Genomic DNA, 21156 nt, shown 5'->3' with positions numbered 1-21156 from the left:
CGGGCTCTGCAAACACCGGAGAAGTTCCCTGGGCATGGCCGGTGTTTCCCTCTCCGTGTCCCACAACTCCAGCGAACTCCTGGCACCGCCGGGTCCCTGCTTTTATCAGGACCTCCCTCGCATCGGTCCTCGGAAAGTCTCAAAAAGCCCTTGGGAAGGTAAACAGCGTCCAGGCTGAGCTGTGGCCAAACACATTGTCATCTCAGATGAGCTCAACAGGATGCTGAGTGACGCTGTGCGTTCAGGGGAGAGGGGGAGCATGGGGCTTGGTAATTGATTTCCTAGAAAATTGCCTCTGTGTTTGGAGCAGGAGCGTGAGGAGCGCGGGCAGCGCGGCCTTCGTCTCTAAGTGGCATCTCGAGGGTCTTAATTATTTCTCAGGAGTGGAAGCATTTATTGAGGCAGCCCCTGGAGAGGTCCCAACGCTGCGGCTGCTGCCCGCCCGTTCCCAAAGCCCTCTCGGCACATCCCGCAGTCGGGGCTCCTCCTCACCCCCGTCCTGGGACACACGGGGCTTGGTGCTCAACCAAAGAGCCAACGCGGCCACCGTGTCACCTGCGGGCAGGACGCAGCCTCTGCTCCGTCCCCTCGAGCTCACCAGGGACGTGGGAGACCTTGCTGAGCATCCCACACACAACTGGTCCCCGCTTGGGCTCCCACGCTGTCGCAGATCCGTGCTGAGGCCACAAAACCCTATTGTGATAATCCAGCCCAGTTAATGAAAACCAGCTGAATCCCCAAATTAGTCACAGCTTCGTATTTTCCCACTCGGTTTCAAGCGCGGTGGGGGTGAAGCTTGGGCAGGGCTGCGTTGGCATCAGGGACTCACAGCTCCCGGCACAGCGACCTCCTGCCCGTCCCCATGTCCCCAAACCCTTTCTGCACCGGGTGTGAGCACCCACGGGCAGGGACCTCGTCACGGGCTCGGCCACGTGGGCTCAGCGAGCTGCTGCCACGTCCCCCGTGGTGGGTGTCCCAGCACTGGAGCTGCTCCTGCGTCTCCAACCCGCGCCGTCCCCGGCTCATCGCCCCGTGGTCCCGCTTCCCGTGGGTCTGTCCCCAACACAGGAAGGTGCTGTCCTGGTCCCCAGGCATGTCCTGTCCCAGCGTCCCTGACAAAGGCCATAAATCCTCCTCCGGGGCGAGGGGGACGCACCCAGTGCTGTCAAAGCTGGGGTGGCCGCTGGGCACAGGGAGCAGCCCTGCTGTCCCCCGGGGCCCGGCCGTGACGCAGAGACGTTCGGCTGGAGCCAGCCAGGCTGGTTCTGCTGCGGCCACCCCAGAAATGGCTTCCTGCTGAAGACGTGAAGGGACATCCCATGGGAAAGCCGGCACGGATGGATCCCGCAGGGCTCCGACCCCACCGGGAGGGAGAGGACACAAAACTGGGGATGGAGCTGACATGCAGGTGAAGGCGGGGGACACACGGGGGTCTCCCGAGGAGCTCATCGCCAGCTCGGGGTTGTCCTGCAGTAGCTTGTGCCCGTGGGAGAGGAGGACCCGTTCCACTGAAAAACCTGGGAAATGGTGCATTGTCCAAGGGGGAACTTCCACAGGAAACCTCTGCTTTAACCACTTGGACACGGCTGGGAGCAACCCCAGCAAAGCTTGGTCTTGGCAGCCGACCAGTGCTATTGCCCGGGCAAAGGCTCTTTGTCCCCTCACATCACCCACCCAGACCAGAAAAAACAACCAGGCTTCTGCCTACTGTAAAACACCGGGCAGCAACACCCAGGCTGGCTCTGCCATGGGAACCGGAGCCCTCGCCGCTGCACCCCGGGGGGCGCGGGGGGCCCAGCCGGCACCCACAGCCCCCAGGACCGAGGGCACGAGCATCTCGCACCCACCTGACGGGAGGTGACAGGAGCGGGGGCACCGGTGCTGCAGTCGGCCCCCAGCACCGCGCATCCCCGCGGTCCCTCGGCAGAGCCCCGGTTGCCACAGTAACCGCTCGGTCCCCGGTTCCTGCCATAAACACGCTGCTGCGAGCCACCCCGATCAGCGGCGGCTTCACCGGGGCCAGGACTGCGTGGCACTGTGGCCACCCCGGTGGCACCGAGACCCCACGGTGCTTCTGCCGGCAGAGCCGGGGCCTCTGCCCTCCGGCACGGGCTGTGGTCCCGGTGCGACGTGGCACAGCCGAGCACGGGGTGGTGTTGGGCCAAACGGAATGGGAACTGGCATCTGGCGCTGAGGAGGAAGCACGAGGGGGCTGAAAGCAGGAACCCAAAAGTGAGAGCACCCCTGAACCCGCTTGCAGGGCCGGGCAGCTGGTGCTGGAGGAGGTGACAGCGGCGTGAGGTGGGGACCGGGAGGTCACATCCCTCGGGCACGGCGGCCGCTGGCGGGGCCAGCAGAGGGTGGCACTTGGGGACCGCGCTGTGCCCAAGCTCCAGGTCTCACCTCTGCCACACCTGGCAGCGGTGCCACCGCCGAGACCTTGCTTGGCTCAGCTCTGCTGCGTATTAAAGTTTGAGAGTGATGCAATGTTTGCCTGCTGCTTTACGAGCGTTGGGAAGCCGGGATGGCATTTGGCTCGGGCAGCCGCGGCTTGCGCTCGGCAGCTCGGCCCGGAGCCGCCCTGGACGAGGGCGTGATGGGGAGGAGGAGGCTTGGATGGACAGAGCAGAGCATCCCAACGCTCCTTCCCTGGTCGCCGTGACCGCGGCACACGGCCGGACCGAGGAAGGATGGAGGAGGACATGGCGCTGCCCGCCTGCCCCGGGGATCCAGCAGGTACCGAGCAGCGCTCAATCGCTCCTGCCTGAGCCCCATGGGAGGGTGGGCGCAGATCTGGGGTGGTGGCTTCTCCGGCTTGTTGGAGCCACCAGGGTCATTGCAACAGCAGAGATGCGGGAAGATAGAGGAAGGATCCCCCAGCGTGTCCCCTGGGGGGGTTCTGCCTCCCACCCCCCTCATGTCACCTCTAGTTCAGCTGCTTGGCCCTGGGGATTGGGGCCGTGACCACCACTGTGCCGTGGCCCCTCTAATCCGCATCTGCAGGTTCATCCCGCAGAACCATTCGGGTTAGAAAAGACCTTTAAGATCATCGAGTCCATTAACAATCGCAATATCCAGCTGCTAGGACGACGATGTCTGATCTCAACAGAAAATGGTGCCTTTTGTCTGGAAAGCTTTTAATAACATTCCCCACAAATTTGAATCCAATGCCAGCGCGTCTGCCAGTATGAAATTTTAGAGGCCCTATTACGCAGAGTATTTAAATCACTTTTGATTCACGATGCCAAGAACATTTAGAAGCAAGTATGCTCATTAGTGTGAACTTCATCGTAGGTGAAACTGCTACGTTTGCCCACATTTGAGTTGGAATTAAAGAAATGAGTGAAAGAAGGGAGACTGAGAGGGACCCCACGCTGCCTCCCCGCAGCCCGCGGCCGCGCTGGCAGGCGGCTGCTGGTCCCCACGGGGCTGCCGCGTTCCCGTCACGCAAGCGTCTGCGTCCCAAGCGGCTTATCCGCCTCTGGAAACCCCTAATCCCTCCGCACGTTTGGCTCAGACAGCGCCCGCGCTCCCTCCCCACTGCGCAGCCCCGGAGGGAAGGAGCAAAGCCACCCCGTGACCTCTTTTCGCAGCCACAAACAACCCCGTTCCCCCAGCAGGGTCCTGCTGCAGCACCCAAAACCGGGAGAACCCCCGAGATGGATCAGTGGCCAATTAACCCCGTTAACGAAGGGCCAGCCTGCCCCGGTAACCCCGGGGAGCAGGACAGGTTCTGACAGGGACGCAGCGGGCATGTGGGTGCAGGGAGATAAGAAACGACTTATCGGCAGGAGCAGGGGAGGGGACGCCGCGTTCCCAACAGCAGACGGTTGCGGTAACCCCAGGGTTTGCATATCGGTAAGAAAATTCCTTGTTCTGGGGGTTTTCCACCCCATCCTGCGGCTGGGAACTGATGGGGAAGGGGAGGGGGTCCCTGGGGCCGCGCTGGTGCCCATGGCGGGGAGCAGGAGCACGATGACTTAGGGACAGCAATAGGTTTGGTGGCTCCATGTAGAGCCCCGGTTTGGTTTGATGGTGACACGGAGGGTGGTGGCGGGGGGAAAGGCTGGTTCCCATGGCAGGGACACACAATGGCCTCAGCACTCTGCTCAACACCCAGCAGGATGTTCCAGGGGGTGGGGAGGGCACCGGAGGCTTCGAGGCCACCTCCAGCACCTCAAACCAGCTCAGCCGGTCCCACAGGGGCTGCGAGGGATTTATCGACTGTGACCTGTATGAAAAAAAGAAATCCCCCTGCTAATCCTGCCCTGACAGAGCAGTAATCTCCCTCGCTCCTGGCCTGCGATGATCCTGCTGCTCCGCAAAGGCTGGCGGTGCGGAGCCTGGTGCTGTACAGGCAGCTGCACACAGACACACACAGGCGGACAGACACACACAGGCGGACAGACCCCAGCAAAGCTGGGGCCCCTTAGTCCCAGGGCAGCAGCGAGGGGCAAGCCTGGGGGCTGCAGAGGGTCTGTCCCTGCAGGGGACAGTGCCAGCTCCAGCGTGTCGTGTCCCCACGAGAGGGCAGGACAGCCCCAGGCTGCAGATGTGACCGCAGTGGGTCCCCCCAGCAGCCACAACCGAGGGACAGGGGACAGTCACCTCCACCCGGAGTCCCCCAAGAGTCACCCGCAGGGGTCCCGATTCAGCTCCGGGTGTCACCAGCGCAGGGAGCAGAGCCCTGGGCACCACCACGTCCTCCCACGCTGGCACCGGAGCTTCCTTTACACAAGCAGAGGAGAGCCAGGCGCTGCCAAAAGAGCAGCCCCGGGCTGTGGCGGGGCGATACACCCCCCGGCAGCCCCCGCTTCCCCGGGGAACAGCCCTGCCCGCCCCGATAACGCGGGCGGCCCACGCGCGCCCGGCAGCGGCGCAGGCAGCGGCGCAGGCAGCGGCGCAGGCAGGGGGGGCGGCTGGTTCACGCCGAGCAAACCGCAGCGCTGGCGTCAGGGCCAGCGTTTCGCTGCAAGAGGCCCCGGTTTCCCGGAGCGGGGTAAAGGCAGGCGGCGCAGGCACAGAGCTGAACTCACACCCCGAGAGCCACGTCGCTTCAGAGCCTTTATTTCGGAGAAAGTTTAAAGCCTGTAGATACAGCAATAAAATATACAAAAAAATAAAACTTTTTTACAGTGTCGAATGTTGCCCGGGGCTACGGCGACTGCGGATGGAAGGGGCTGCGCGGGGGCGAGTGAGGGGCACGGTCCCCATCCCCAGCTTCCCAGGGCCATCCTGTCCACCCTGCCTCTCCCTGTCCTGCGCACACCCACTGCGTGGAAAGGGCAGGAGGGTAAATACGGACCCACAAGCACCGGCCAGCGCAGCTTCCACCTTTCCTCGACCCCCCGAGCAAGGAAACTTGCCCTTTGTAACACCCTCTCTCTACATCCATCCTGCTCCCTTCAACTCTTGCCACCTCCTACCTTAACAGCGACGACCGACCTTCAACAAAAATGCCACATGAAGCCCCCAAGAAGCTGCAAACCCACTGCCCGGGACATCAGAAGCCCCATAGGAGGGAAAAGGGCCAGGCCAGGCCACCCGCTGCTGGTCATGTTGGATCCCGCAGCCCCCCACCCTCCCCCGGTGGTCCAGGCTCTAATTCGGCACGGCGAGGGGAACGCAGCTGCGATCCGGCCACGGGGTGAACCACGGCCAGAGCAGCCTCTGCGTTCACACCCAGGTCCCAAAACCAGACCCCAGGTGCACACGCTGCATGTTCACAGGCCCGCACTGGTGTTGGGACACGTCCCTGCCCCAGGGCAGCCTGCGCACTGCGGGGAAACCAGTTGTCCCAGCAGCAGCACCGGGGCTGCTGGCGCCAGCCGGATCCCGGTGCCCGGAGCAGGAAGTCGGTGGCAAACACAGGGCGGCCACCAAAACTCCCTGCGACCAGGAGAAGCTCCGAGCCCCGTGCTGGTTCTCCTCACCAAATTTAGGGACAAAAGTGCGCAGAGGAGAGACCTCCATGAGCTTTGGGAGGGCTGCAGGGACAGACCCCATGGCAGCGGGTAACCCGTGGGGAGGGCAGGAGCGGCCGATCCCCTCTCCGGAGCCTGGAGGTGAATCCAGGCTCCTAAGATCTTCAAGAGCTTTTGGACTCTAGCAGTCAGAAAAGCAGCTTTAGACAGTGGGGCTGGGGCTGCAGAAGCATTTGTAACAACGATCGGAGGCTAATAGGCACTTGAATGAGCAAAATAATCATAAAAATCTGTTATGGAAGGAAATAGAAAAAGGTTCAGTCCCCCTCCCCCCAAAGAGACGTCTGGGTCAAACAAGGAATTGGTGACAAGGACCTCAGTCCCCAGCTCCTCCTGAGGAACAACCAGAACAGCCGTGACCGAGCAGGGTGAGACTGGGGGGTTCAGTGGAGGTGGGAACTCCGAGTCCTGGGGGGGCCCTGCGAGCGCTGGGGGAGCAGCTCACATGGGTGAAGAAGCGCACTCGGGGGTCATCTCCATGTCAAACGTCAGCGACTCTGCAGGGAGACACGGCCGGGGTTATGGGGCCCGTGTGTGGCCACAGCCAGGAGCCCCCCCGGGTGCTGCGTCCCCCCCAGACTCACCAAACTGCCCCCCGGCGTTGGCCTCCGCTCCCTCGCTGCTGTTGCCAAACTGCATGAGCGAGTCCAGGGTGCGCGGGGACATGGGCAGGTCGATGGTGTTGCTGAAGGAGGTGCTGTCAGAGGGAATAAGGGGAGAAGAGCACAAAGCTCAGGATCAGGGCTTGGCCTGGGCTCTCCGACACCCCCTTTTCCCCCCGCCAGGCCCCATGGCTCGGCACAGCCGGTCCCAGAGGAAAGGGGCCACGGGAGGGGAAGCCGGGGCCGGTGGGTTGGGCAGTGAACCAGAGCCTGGCTCAGCCCCCGCCGTCCCCCTGCCCGCACTGGGAGCCTCATGGCACCAGGAAAGAACCCCCACTGCTCAAATTCCCCCCCATAGTGCTCACAGACGCCCCAGAAACACTCACGGGGTGACACAGATGAACTTGGTCTTCAGATACGGAGCGGCACCTGCAGAGGAACGAGCAGCCTCGTCACCGCAGGAGGAACGCTGCTGTCCCCAGCGCCCACCCTGCGACCCCCCCGCTGGTCCCACGCTGCGGCTGTGCCCTTTGGGGACACGGGATCCCAGCTGGTGACAGCTCTGCCACCAGAACTGTCCCTGGAGCCACCCGCCGCACGGGAGCACAGAAAGTCAACAACTACCTGAGTCGGTGGCTTCTGAGTGCTCCTGGCTCTCGGAGCGGCAGTACTTCCCAAACGCCTCCTCCTTGGGGATGTCCGGGTACAGGTAAACCAGGGGGGACACCAGGATGTTGGTGGCATCCATGATTTTGTAGCCCATGATGATCTCGGCGAATGACATGTTGTTCAGCTGCTGCTTGGTGTAAGGTTCCACAGACTGGATCTGGGTCTTCCCTGGACGAGGAGAATTTCACACAGGGGAAGACACCGCATTTCGTGTTCCTCAAACACGCCCGGAGCAGCAGGGACAAGGCCCTGGTGCTGTGATCAGCCCCAGCAGGCACCCCACAGACTGTGGGGCAGGACAGGGACCGGGCAGGCGGCTTCAAGGCCACAGAAAACTGCAGCACATGGGCAGGGACACCCAGGAGGCAGAGACCAGCAAAGGGCATCCACGCTCAAAGATTTAACCCAGGGAGAGGGCTTGTCAGGACAAGGACAAAGATGCTGAGGGGTCTGGAGCATCTTTGTGATGAGGAGACACTGAGAGCTGGGGCTGTTGAGCTGGGGAAGAGAAGCTGAGAGGGATCTGATCAATGGATCAATATCTCGGGGTGGGTGTCAGGATGGACCAGACTCTGTTCAGCGGTGCCCAGCGCCAGGGTGAGGGGCAACGGGCACAGACTGAAACACAGGAGGCTCCATCTGAACACGAGGAGAAACTTCTTTCCTTTGCGGTGCCAGAGCCTGGCCCAGGCTGCCCAGAGCGGGTGTGGAGTCTCCTTCTCTGAGCCATTCAAACCCCCTGGGATCCTGTGTGATCTGCTCTGGGACCCTGCGTGAGCAGGGCTGGGGATCTACAGGGGTCCCTGCAACCCCAGAACCCCCTGGCATTCTGTGAAATGTCTCATCACGGGGTTTCAAGCCCCCTTGAGAGCCAGGAACGCCGGCTGAGCAAGACACAGCACCCGTGGGGAAAGGAACCTACCACTAATGTCCTTCTCCACCCACGTGAAGGTGATGCCGCCTTCCTTGCTGCTCTCGCTGAAGCGCAGCAGGAAGGTTCCCGGTGGTTTGGTGCTCAGGATGGCTCGTTCCCGCTCCTTGCTGATGAAGCCCATGATGTATCTGGGTGTGAGGAAGAGAGGAGAGCAAGTGGGACAGGATGCCAGGGTAGATGTCCCAGGATATGAACCCTGACAGCGTCAGGCAGCAGCAGCACCTGGGCATCAACATTTTAGGGATTCCCAAGTGGGTTTTCACTCTGAACCAGCCAACAGAGCCTGGACAGAAAAAGCATCCTGGAAGAGCCCACTTGCACCCAGGCAAGGCACCCTTGCTCCATCAGGACAGGGTTTATGGGACCCCTCCCAGAGCCCAGCCCAACCTCAGGTCTCTGGACTGGCACTGGCCAAGGCTCACCCTTCGTTCCACAGCGCCAGGATGTATTTTTTCACCAGGTCAATGATGTTGTCCAGCCAGACCCAGAAAGAGAAGCCTTTGCCAGCCATGTTCTCCTGAAGAAGAGGGCACAGAAGCTGTGAGCGTGGTTTGGAAGAAGGGAACAGCCAAGGGAAAGCGCTCGGGGAAGAGAGGGAGCTCTACCTTGCAGAACTTGGCCCAGGTGATCTGACAGCCGGAGTAATTCACACCAGGCCCTGGCGGAGAAGAACAGGACTGTCAAAATTGAGATAGAGATGCTCCTCCAAAGCCACCACTGCCAGGGAACAGCCCAAGGGACAGCAGGGACAGCCAGGACACCCACACTGGCTTACCCAGAAGTTTCTCTGCCAGCGTTGTCAGCTGCTCGATGCTGAGGCCACGTTTCGTGGTGGAGGAGAACTGCCAGCTCAGCACCTCCGCCACCTGGTCCCAGGTCCCGATGGGGGGCTTGGTGAAGAAGTTCACGTTCTGCACAAGAGAAAACACAACCCTGAGCAAGACACGAGACAGAAACAGGACCGGGTGCAGCCCCACTCTGGTCCCAAAGCCTGCAGTGCTGCTCTGCCAGCCGGGCTCTACCTTGGGGTTGTTGGTCAGCATGTTGTACCACAGGATGGACGCCCAGGCGTTGGGCATCTGGCAGATGTTGGAGATGACCACCACAGGCAGCGAGTGGGTCTGCAAAGACAGGATGTGACATCTCCCAGGGCTCCTCTGCACCCTGACCCACAGCAATGAGAGGCAGAATCCCACAGCTCACCTCCAGGTCAATCTTCAGCCCCTGGTGATACACCTCTGTCTCGAAGGTGATGAGATGCAGCTCCTCGGTGACTATCAGCGAGGCCTAGGATGGGAGAGGATGTGATAAGCATGTAGGAGACACCTGCTCTCAGCCTGACACACAGCCAGGGCAGATTGAGGTTGGATGTGGGGAACAATTTCTTCCCCAAAGGGCTGGGGGGCATTGGAACAGGCTGCCCATGGCAGTGCTGGAGTCACCATCCCTGGAGGGCTGGACAGACGGACATGAGGTTCTCAGGACATGGGGCAGTGCCAGGGGTGGGGGAACGGTTGGACTCAATGATTTTGAGGGGTTTTTCCAACCCAAACGATTCTGTGATTCTATGATCAGGCCCAGCACCGCTGCTCAGGTGCAGGTGGAGGGGGCTGGTCCCTCTCCTGTTTTCCCCCCATGGTTCAGCTGCTCAACAAGGAGCAAGACAAGGAGCAGAGCTGCCAGCAAAGGGCTCTCACACCCAGCACTTACATCACAGTTGGCTCTGCCTCCATTACCGCAGCGCTGCTCCCGCAGGGTCTGCCGAGAGAAGGAACAGGCTGGAGCGACACTGCAACGCACGGCGCCGACAGGAGCAGCCCCAGAGCTCACGGTACCTACCAGGTGCTTGAACTCCGCTGAGAGGCTCCCATTGTTGGACTCTTCCATGTTCATGACCTTCGTGTTCGTCCCCAGGATGTTAAACTTCCGCGACCTTGAAAGAGGAAAGGCACGGCGTGGCTGACAGGCCCTCTGGGAGCAAACGTGCAGTAGGACGTTTGCCAGGATTAAAAGCAGAAGTGAGAGGAAATAAAAACAAAACTAAAACCAAAACATTGCACTTACCCCCGAAGTGCTGCAACATCCCCGGAGTCCCTAGGAAAGAGGAGGCAGACACCCGGTCATGGCCATGGCCCTGCTACCCTGATGCAGACAGGCTGGACATTGAGTCCCACAGCCCCCCAGGCTGTCCCCCCACACAGGAACCAACCCTCGTGGTTTGTCACCCTTCCACCATGGGTGACACTGGCCCTTGGTGCAGGGATGGAGCCTGAACAACCCCCTGCTCCAGTAACCCCACCCCAGCTCAGAGCACAGAACTCACTTGTCAATGCAGACTTTAATTTTCAGCTGATAATTCAGCTCTGGAAACTTGACCAACAACCTGCAAGGAGTCAGCAGAGTGTGAGCGTGAACATCCTGCACACCCAAACAACTCCAGATCGACCCAACACCTGGCACAGACTGCAGAACAGCTGGATGCAGAGCAGTGGCGTGTGTGCCCCCAGAGAGCAGCGCTACGGTTCATACCGCAAAGCCCACGGGAATGTGGCATCACGCAGCTCCTCCAGCATCCCTGAGCTCCTCTGCACGCCAGGCTGTGACACATCACCCCCAACACCTGTCCCCAGCACTGCTGCTCCCTTGGGACCCCTGGGACAGCCTCATTTTGGCTGCCCAAACCACACAGACATCTGCTCTGAACAAACACCTTCCACATGCCACGGGGACAACGGGGATGCAGCTGGGAGCTCGTGAAGAAGCTCCAGGCAGAGCCTGGTGTTGGAGCAGCCCCTCTCCGCAGCGCCTGGCAGGGAACACGGGACAGCTGAGAGGCAGCTGGCCAGGGACACGCTGATGCTTTCTGCCGCCCGCCCCCGCAGCGGGATTTACCAGAACCCCGCTGCCTCCAGGAACGCGGCTGAGCCCCAGCCAGCAGCCGCCGGCCCCGCACTGAGTCACTGCTTCATTGAATCATTTTGGTTGGAAAAGACCCTCGAGCTCATCGAGTTCAACCATTAACCCAACCCTGGCACTGACCCGTCCCTGAGAATCTCATCTCCGTGTCTTTTAAACCACAGTGGGATCGCAGGGGCCCGCGACGCACCTGACTTTGGTGGTGAACTGCACGCCGGTTTTGATGACCAGGGGCCGGTCGGGGTGCATGGGCATGCAGGGCTGCCTCTCCACAACAAAAGCGCTGTGGGAAAGGCAGAAAACACAGTCAAATCTCAGGCCCAGCCCTGCAAAATCCCCCAGCCACTGGCAGTGATCAGGGGACAACCCAGAGCCCCCTCAGCACCTCTTCATCAGGTTTCTGAACAGCTCCACGATGCGCTCCTCCAGCATGGGCCGGTGTTGGACGATGGGGTCACCCTTGTAGGACACTTTTTGCTGCAGTTCTTCCAATTTCTTGATCTGCTGCCGGGTCTGTAGCTGCGATTCGGCAAGAGAGGTTATCCTAGGGGAGCAGGAAGAACCGGTGTCAGCTCTGGCTGCCGGGCCCTGCACAGACCCAGCCTGCAAAGTGCTCCTCTTCCCTCTCTCATGCGGGAGATGTTCTCCATATTGAGAACAGACATTGAGAGTCAGTCTGTGGCTCCAACTCAGTGCATTTTTCTAAGGCTGCATTAGGAAAGAAACCTGCAGGTGCCCAGGTTGTGCAGAAACACACCAAGACCTTCCCACAGCAGCTTTAAAATCCCCCAGGCTGGGGCTGACCATCCCAGCACAGGCACCCGCTATGGAGGATCAGTCTGACTAGTGGATTATATCTACACGTGTGGGCATAATAAAGCCATTTTGCAAGGATATTTCACAGAATCACAGGGCGGTTGGTGTTAAGGGACCCCTGTAGATCCCCAGCCCTGCTCACGCAGGGTCCCAGAGCAGATCACACAGGATCCCAGGCGGTTTGAATGGCTCAGAGAAGGAGACTCCACACCCGCTCTGGGCAGCCTGGGCCAGGCTCTGGCACCGCAAAGGAAAGAAGTTTCTCCTGGTGTTCAGATGGAGCCTCCTGTGCTTCAGTCTGTGCCCGCTGCCCCTCACCCTGGCGCTGGGCACCACTGAACAGAGTCTGGTCCATCCTGACACCCACCCCGAGATATTGATCCATTGATCACATCCCTCTCAGCTTCTCTTCCCCAGCTCAACAGCCCCAGCTCTCTCAGCCTTTTCCCACCAGACCCCTCAGCATCTTTGTGTCTCTCCACTGCACCCTCTCCAGTAATTCCCTGTCCTTCCAGAGGCCAAGAGCTCATTTCCACTGCAGGTGTTTGAATTCCACCTCTCCAGTGACTGGTTCACCCCCAACCAGCTCCTACCAGTTCTCCAGCCGGTCTAAGCAGATATTGGGTGGGCCACCAATGCAGGCGATCTGTTGCCGTCTCTTCCAGTCTGCCAGCTCCTCGTCTGCCAGCATCTTCTGCACGTACTCCATGGCTGAGAGCAGCCCAGCCAGCTCGCTCACAATCCCCTGCCAAAAAAGAAAGCAGAACCTTCACCACCCTCTGACTCCTTCCAAGATCTGCAAGATTCACATTCACAGACAAGACAGAAGTCGCCCAGGGCTGTGTTCCCAGCGCTGCCCTCAGTTTTGGCCACGCAGAAACACCAAATTCGTACCCCAGAAAAAGGGCAGCGCTGCACCCCAGGGGATCTGGAGAACCAGCTGTACGACGTACCCTTCGCATTTGGTCCAGCGCCGTCAGCATCTGCTCCAACTGCTGCATTTTCTGCCGGGTCACTGACTGGTTGTTTCCATTCAGATCCTGCATGTCTGTGCAGAGAGGGGAAAAAGCTTCAGCCAAGCACATGGACTCTTCTGCCTTCCCAAGCGTCACACAAAAAACTTCCACTGCAAAGCAGCAGGGGCCCTAGAAAGCCATGGACAGTTGAGCATCTCACACAGCTTCCAAGCACCTTGCTGGCTTTCCACTGTCACCTCCACATGCCACCTCTCTGCTCCCAGGCAGAGCTCCGGGTCAGCTCTCCTGGAGGCAGTGTTGGTTGAAGAAACAAAAGAGGAGGTTTCTCTAATTGCCATGCAAAAGCCCTGAGCCTAAGCCACCCTTCTTGCTCGGAGAGGAGGCACCGGGAGGGCTGGAACGTGCCCTCCAGCAAGATTCCTTGCAGGAACACACTTTGCTTTGCCAGCTGCTAATGAGTTTCCATTACCTCCTTGGCTTTTCAAAGTCTTGTAGTTAAAATCAAAGTCATCCTGGAGATTCTCCACCACTTTCATCTTCTGCTCCAGATCCTGCAAGGCAGGAGATGTGGAATTATTCAAAGCACTAAAGCACTGAGGTGGGGAACAGAGAAGGTGCCCGTGCGGCACACACATACCTGCACCCTCTTCCTCACATCCTGCAGATGCTGCTCCAGCATCTGCTGCTTTTCCGTCACCACAGCTGCTGTTGGATGTGTTGCCTGTCCCCCTTGCTGCAGAGGGGACAAGGAGGGCATTAGATCAGAGCCACGACCCAGGGACGCTCCCCCACACAACCCGAGGAGGTTTTGCAGGAAGGGACTTCACCCCTCGCTAAGAGAAGCCAGAGCGACCAGCTGCTCGATGCAGCATTAGCTCCAGGGCCACACAGTGCGGTGCAGGGTGTGGGACACATCCCAGGTGAGAGGACAGACAAACGCACAAATCAAACAGCCACCCCAGGCGGGGAGTGCCCAGGCAAGCAGAAGCGCTCAGCTCCACAGTGGAGCATCCCCCAGCACAAAACAGCTACTGGTACCACACAGAGCAAGTGGGGAGCTTCGCGCTGGAGCTTCCTGACATCACCGAGCGCAGGACGGTGGCCCCAAGACATCGCAGGCACTGACCTGGGCTGCGGTGGCAGCCGTCTGGAGGAGCCGCGACTCTTCCCACAGGCAGCGAGCCACGATGCGGGCTATTTCCATCGGCTTCTCCAAGTACCTGCTCTGTGAAAGGTTCAGACCCCCAAGGTGAGCACGCACAGCGTAACTCCCGCGATCCCCGCATCGTTTAAGGCTGCAGGCCCTGAGCTGTGCCAAGGCACTGGCTTCCCCCACACCAAACCAGCTCTTCCCCCCTCACCTGCAGGAACTGCTTGATGCGGCGCAGGTTGTGCTGGTACAAGACGTTGGACTCCTGCAGGAAGCGGCTGTACTGCTGGTCGATCTCTCCCAGCAGGTTGTGGAACACCAGCGTGGCGTGGGACTCCTTGCTGGCAGCGTAGGCCCTGCGGGAGGGAGGGCAGAGCCCTGGGTGCCCGGGCAGGGGACAGCGCAGGGCGGCTCTGCTCACACCCACCGGCCCTGTGCAATTAAACACCCCAGCATCTTCCTGACCTGCTCCAGAGCAAGGGCTGGAGCAAGCCTTTGCCTTCCAGTGCTTAAAGGGGCCAATAAGAACGATGGGGACAGACTTTTGAGCAGGGCCTGTTGTGATAGGACAAGGGGTGATGGTTTGAAAGTAAAGGAGGGAGATTCAGGCTGGACATGAGGAAGGAATTGTTGCCCTGAGGGTGGTGAGAGCCTGGTCCAGGTTGGCCAGAGAGGTGGTGGATGAACCATCCCTGGAGACATCCCAGGCCAGGCTGGATGGGGCTCTGAGCACCCTGAGCTGGTGAAGATGTCCCTGTCATGGCAGGGGTGGCACTGGATGAACTTTGAAGGTCCCTTCAACCCAAACTATCCCATGATTCTATGGTTCTATTCTATGACTCAACCTCGTTTACAACAGAGGCCAGCGTAAGTCTGCCCTGGATGGGGACATCTCTGCTTTGGAGCTCCCCCTTCTCCCAATCCAGGGTCTTACACCACACACAGAGCCCCACACAAGCCTCAGGGACAAATCCTGCCACGCCAGGAGCCGAGGGAAAGTGGCAAAGCTCCTCCACCCCTGCTACAGTGAAGTCCCCCGCTGGTGTTTCCCGAAGCCCTTACCAGTCCTGGCTCTCAATCCATGGGGCCAGGAACTGCCGCAGCTCCATGGGGAAGCTGTCGCTATAGAGCTGGTGGAGCTGCTCCAGGTACCGCGTGTCGAGCTGCTGCAGCTGGTTCCACTGCGCCATCCTGGCCAGCTCCGGAGACCTGCTGGGACAGACACACAACCTGCTCAGAGCTGGCACCCAGAGCCCACAGGGATCGAGCCCTGAGCACCGTCCCACTTCTGGAGGGGCTGATGGAGCCGGAACCATGGCCACTCGGAGACCCCTTCTCGTTTTCGCAGCTCTAAAGCATCACTTCATGCTGTTCCTCACACTACAGATTCAGCCTAGGGGTAAAAGTTACATCATAGGCAGCTCCTAAGGTCACCAAAACCCACAGACCCACGCAGGAGCTCCTCGAGCACATGAAATGTGGCTTTGCGCTCAGCTTTATGAGCTGAGCTTCAACCTGGTGAGCACTGAGCTTCCTCGCATGGGAGCCGCCTGCCTTCGGCAAAGCTTTCTCCTGGAGGGAGGCACCATTTCCCAAAGCTTTCCCACCGTCTTTCCATGGTGGGAAAGAGGGATTTGGGGCACGCAGGTCACCAGCGATAGGTACACGGCTTTAACCTGGTGCCAGCGTCTTCCAGGCACACGTGCCTGTTGGCTCCGGGAGGCAGGGAAGGATCTGCAGAGCTTACAGTAAGTGCAGAAGGCGGAGACTGCCGGGAAACAACAGAAACAAGGAAGGAGCAATTTTCGAGTTAGCGCCTCGTGCATGGATGGAAACGGAGCTAAGGCTAAGGAGGGGACGGCGAGCTGCGCTCAGGAAGAGGAGTCACGGAGCAAAACGTCACCGCCCTGCGGAAAGCTGTTTGCACATCCCAAAGGTCACTGCAGCAAGGGACGCGCCAGCTGGGCCGTGGGGACGCAGATAAGGGCCTGGCAGCGGCCACGAGCCCCAGGCTCAGATCAGGGCTCTGCCAGAGCAAATCATGGAGGGGGCAGCCCCACGGAGCAAAGCAAAGGCAAAAAAATCACAGCAAACACCCCAGGAGGTGCCAAGGGGGGAGAAGTGGCTGGCACAGAGCAGCACCCAGTGCACAGAGCCTGGGAGGAAAAGGCTGTGCCGCCCCTCCAGGTGGGATTTACGCCCCTCCAGGTGGGGTTTATGCCCCTCCAAAGAGTCATCAGCTCTGCTCTGGGCTCCAGGATGGGCTGGGAGTCAGCAAAGCCACCAGGAGCACACCCAGCCCTGCAGAGAGCGCAGCTGCTCCATGCAGGAGCCAGGCAGGATTTCATTAGGCAGGACAGATATTGATGAAGGTTTAACAGCAATAAGAGTTCCCTGGGCACGCAGCAGCGTCAGGCAGGAGTTTTGGACCTCGATGGGGAGCTGGGTGCTTGTGCAGATTCCAAGAAGCACAAGAAGGGTCGTGCTCTCCTGACGTTTGCCGCACCTGACTCTTTCCCTGTTTTTTGTGGATGATTTTTGTAAGAGAAGAGAAAGGGGGAACACCCTGTCATGGACTGAGATACAGGGAGGACACAGATGCTGGCACCTGACACAGAGTTCAAGAGTTCTTTAGAATTTCACAGCGCTGAACAGTCCCAAAAACATTCACCTTGAACAACAACCCTGTGGTTCAATGCTCCGGGATGACACGTGAACCGAGTCCGTTTTCAATGGAGCAAGAAGTGAAAGGGATGAAAGACAGAGAGACACTGGCTGTGCAGGAGCCTGTAAACTAGAGACGCTCCTTCAGCCTCCGAGTAAGACGTGGTTTGATGCCACCGGGTCACTGCGACCCCAGAGCTTTCGCTTTCTGCGGCTGTCGAACGTAAACAGCTGGGCCATCAGGTTGTGGTGACAAATGGGGCATCACATGAGAGCCCCCGTTGTGCAGGGATTGACCTCTTTGCTGCTGTCTGTCTGTCTGTCCGGCTGCAGCAGCGTGGGCAGCTCTGCCCCCACGCAGCAGCTGCACAGTGCTCACAGCCCTTCTCGCTCGCTCTCGGAGGCGTGAACAGCGCGGTGCCGCTTCTGGGGTGAAAAACCAACAGATAATGGGCCATGGGAAAGAGCTGAACACCTACAAGCCACCAGAATCCCAGTGAGCTCTGCCCACGGCATTTCCTATCGTGGTACTGTGACAGTGGCCCAGCATATGGGGGCGTTTCACCAGCCTGTTTGGAACTGGTAGCACTGGTGTGGCCAGTAGGCCCAGGGCAGCGATTGTTCCTCCGTGCTGGGCACTGGGGAAGCCAAACCTCCAGTCCTGGGGGCAGTTTTGGGCCCCTCACACCAATAAAGTCCTTGAGGTGTTGGAGCGAGCGGGGAGAAAGGAACGGAGCTGGTGAGGGGCTGGAGCACAAGTGTGATGGGAGCGGCTGAGGGACCTGGGGGGTTCAGCAAGGAAATGGACTCAAGTTGCACCAGGGGAGGTTGAGGTTGGATCTGGGGAACAATTTCTTCCCCAAAGGGCTGTGGGGCATTGGAACAGGCTGCCCAGGGCAGTGCTGGAGTCACCGTTCCTGGAGGGTTGGACAGACGGACATGAGGTTCTCAGGACATAGGGCAGTGCCGAGGGTGGGGGAACAGCTGGACTCAATGAGTTTGAGGGGCTTTTCCAACCAAAACGATTCTAAGCTCTTCCACAAGAAAGCCACAACCTGGGTATTTCAGGGCAGTACCGGAGCCCCACTGTGCAGAGCACCGAAATGCCAAAGGCAAATCCCCCAGCAGCAACATTTGGAGGGGAACTGGCCACTTCTCACTGCCCCAAAGAGCCGCAGGACGAGCCACCGCGGCAGCCCGTGCTCCCGGTCCCCGCTGCAGCACATGCTCGGCGGCCGCAGGAAGCCGATGCCCCGCCGGGGCCCCAGCACCGCGCACAGCCGCACTGATCCCTGAAAAACAGAACTAGCAGGCAGCAGAACACGAGCAGCTCTGCCTCTTCCCACCGCAGGCAGCTCCCGGAGAGGCAAACAGCCGGGGGAGCCAAGGAAGTCGCTGCTGAGCAGATGTACGAGCCCCAGGGTCGGACATGTTCGCTGCTCCGTGTCGCCGCTGCCTCCAGTTCCCACCTTGGGGATCTCTGGGCAGAAGCAGCAGATCACAGTGAGGTTTTAAACCCAGAACCTGACCTGGAAAACCCTCCATGCTCCACCGCAAGAGCAGTGAGAAGGGAAGAGCCTCGAGATATGTTTTGCTGGAACGCAGGCTCACACCAACAGAGACAGCTCTGCCGCAGCGGGTGACAGGAGTGTATCCAGCCCCGGTCAGGGGATCTGTGATAGAGACCACCCGTCCTTTGGCGGAGTCGGGAGGATGGAGGAAGGCAGGACCAGCTGGGAAAAGCCTCCTCTCCCTCCCAAAGGGCTTCAGCACCAACAAAAAGCAGCCAGGCAGCCTGAAGCACCAACCATCCCCGAGGGAAAGGGTCCTTGTGACACCCCTCACTGCCACTGTCACCAGTACTGGCAAAGCTCTGATCTTCTCAGCCCCAAAACCCCACGCAGGAGCCTCTCCCCAGCCCAGCCCTGCCACAGGGAAGCCTCCCTTGCTGAGGTTTCGAGATCTGAGGGTTGAACCTTTCCGATTCTCCTGGGCTTGCCCGTCCCTGTGGTTTCGCCTCCCCTCCCGCTTCTGGAACGGAGCCAGGGAGCAACTGATGTGGCCAGGGCCAAGAACGACATGACGCAAGCCCAGCGGCAAACACGCTGTCCAGAGCTCCGAGAGAAGCTGCTAAAAGTAGCTCGAGAGGTAAAGTTCATCTTTCTTTAGCTCCACTGCAAGGGCAGAGCACAAGAGTGAGCTCTGTACACTCCAACAGCCTTATTCGAAATGGGGCTCCCACCCTGGAAGCAGCACCCAAACTGCCTTCAGCTGCTTTCTGGGGTGCTCCTGGGAATACCGCTCATCTGTGCCCCCACAACGAGCAGCAATGACTCCGGGGGGCATCACTAGAGGGGTCTTAGAAGGACCATAACATTCCCCATCCCTGCAGGGCCAGGAGCAGGAGGAAGCTCCATTACCGCTAACGTTGCTCAGGTCACATTAACAGAGTTATCACCAGTGGGAGCATCACAGGCCCATGACAGACACCATCAACAACACTTCATGGGAGCCCCAGTTTTCCTAAAAACAGCTGTACCAGGCTGCCCTGCTTCCACACAACCATCCACAGGCTGTTCTACAACAAAGCAGCTAATTGCTCCAGGCAAACGCAAGCACGAGTTTTGAATGGGCTATTAGGAGAACTTGGCTCTGCTTCTTGTTTTCAAAGTCAGCCCTGGAGGTGAAAAACATACCAGCAATGCAGAGATTTGCAAAAAGAGGAGAAGGTGACAGGGCAGAGGGAGGCTCTGGGTGACCTCGAAGCCACGGAGTTCCCTGATCAGCCCCACACCTCGACTGGCTGCTCCTCATCGCAGCTCAGCAGCTCCCCAGGCTCCATCCCAACACGTAACTCTAGCCAAAGGAGCTGCCAGTAACGTGTTCAACACCGTGGGGTAGAGGACTCCACATGCCCCTGCTGTCCTTGTCACTGGACAGATCTGGGGGAAACAGAAGATGAGGCTGCGCTGGGGAGTGACGGTGACAACAACAGCCTGCAAGGTGGGAATGGGGTCATCGCACAGGCAGGGTCAGTGTCCCACGGATGCAGACAGGACCTTCTCTGGAGCGGGGCCACCCTCACCAGCACCCACTGTGCCCCTCCAACAGGCACAGGTGTCACCCCCACCTTGGGACAGCATTGCAGCCCCAGCTCACCGCTCTGATAGAGGTGCCAACCAGGTCTTGGAGCCTCGGTCTGCCCAGGACCGGGCAGGCTCTCAGTTGTAAGTAATTTCATCAGCATGGAAATTCCGGGCTGCATCAACATCTGTCCCAAAGCCTCGCTCAGGCAACCTCGGATTTGTGGCCCAAGGGCTGTCCTACAGTGAAACCCTCAAACTGCACGGACCGCATGAGATCCCACCCCCAATCCTCACGGAAACCAGACCAAGCAGCAGCTTCTCTGGCCCTGCCTCTCCAGACATTCTGCCCTCTCCATTTAGGCTTCAAGCGCTCTGTTGGAGGTTGTGGGGTGTAAGCACAGCCCACCAACAGACCCAGCTCCACACCGAGCCCACAACAGCGCTTTGACAGCTCTCCAGCTCCTGGGAGCCATCCCTGCCCAGCAAAAACTTGCTCTGTGTCTGCTGGGAACTGCAGGAAGGAAAGAAATCCCGTTTACTGTAAGACCAGAGGATTAGGTTAATTAGTACCTCCCTAATTACAGCTCCCCGGGAGCACGGAGCGTTGCCTTCACCTGCTGCTGGGGGCTCCGTTCACAGGCAACGAGCTGCCGCCTCCCAGCAAAAGCGAAACCGCCGGGTATCCGCGGTGCCGGCCCCCGGGAAAGACCGCCCTGAGTGCGGTGGGGGCCGCGCTCTCCGCCCCCGAACACCGGACACCCCGTGGGCGCTGCAGGAGCCGCTCCCGGGGGGGCCCGAAGCACCGCGGGGTCAGCAGCCCAGCCCAGCCGAGCCGAGCCACTCCCCGCCCCGGGCCGCCCCCGGGACATCGGCACCTGAGGCCGCGGCACCGAGCCCTGAGGGGCACCGGGGACTGCGCACCCGCGGCCCTGACACCGGCTCCCCGGTGTCAACCAGCCCCGGAGCCCAGCACCGACCGAGTCCCCCGGAACCCACAGCCCCGACCCTCCGGGCCCGCCCCCCGCGCTCACCGGCGGTCCCGGGCGGGGCGGAGCAGCGGCTCCCGGTGCCGGCGGCGATCGCGGTCGGTCCTGCCCGAGTGACGAGAAACCTGCTGCCCGCGCGGCCCCGCCCCGCCACGTCACGCCGAGCGCAGCCAATGGCGAAGCAGCGCTTCCGCTGCCCCGCGAGGGTCGGGCTCTGACAGCCAATCAGCGCGGCCGCTCCGCGGCTCGTCACGGCGGCGGCGGCGCGGGGGGGCTGCCCGTGGCGGCTGTTCCCGGACGGTGCCGCCTCCCGCCGCGAGGCGGCGCTGGGGAGGGGGCGGTGCGGGGCGGCGCGGCGGGGGGGGCGGCAAC

At 60.2% G+C, this 21156-nt stretch overlaps 1 protein-coding gene across 3 annotated transcripts; it reads right to left on the bottom strand.

The window, feature by feature from the left end:
• Positions 1–5051: 5051 nt before the first annotated feature.
• On the bottom strand, positions 5052–20951 carry STAT3 (signal transducer and activator of transcription 3). Of its 3 annotated transcripts, none has more exons than XM_065856523.2 (24): positions 20830–20951; positions 15111–15257; positions 14260–14404; positions 14025–14123; positions 13536–13631; positions 13368–13449; positions 12875–12969; positions 12515–12666; positions 11491–11649; positions 11296–11388; positions 10513–10572; positions 10254–10283; positions 10029–10122; positions 9900–9947; positions 9393–9476; positions 9212–9310; positions 8965–9100; positions 8795–8847; positions 8612–8706; positions 8178–8317; positions 7208–7423; positions 6973–7015; positions 6569–6681; positions 5052–6481 (listed from the first exon to the last, which is right to left on the bottom strand). In XM_065856523.2, exons 2-24 carry the CDS (start codon positions 15236–15238, stop codon positions 6426–6428), a joined length of 2316 nt encoding a protein of 771 aa, XP_065712595.1. In that variant the 5' UTR covers positions 15239–15257; positions 20830–20951; the 3' UTR covers positions 5052–6425. The 3 variants fall into 3 exon arrangements, with proteins under 3 accessions (XP_065712595.1, XP_065712597.1, XP_065712596.1); XM_065856525.2 differs by having other exon boundaries at positions 7211–7423; XM_065856524.2 differs by having other exon boundaries at positions 15111–15260; positions 20830–20939.
• Positions 20952–21156: the final 205 nt, after the last annotated feature.

The sequence above is a fragment of the Patagioenas fasciata genome, chromosome 22, assembly GCF_037038585.1.
Source record: "Patagioenas fasciata isolate bPatFas1 chromosome 22, bPatFas1.hap1, whole genome shotgun sequence".
Classification (NCBI taxonomy): domain Eukaryota; kingdom Metazoa; phylum Chordata; class Aves; order Columbiformes; family Columbidae; genus Patagioenas; species Patagioenas fasciata.
This window is presented reverse-complemented; position numbering and strand designations above follow the sequence as displayed.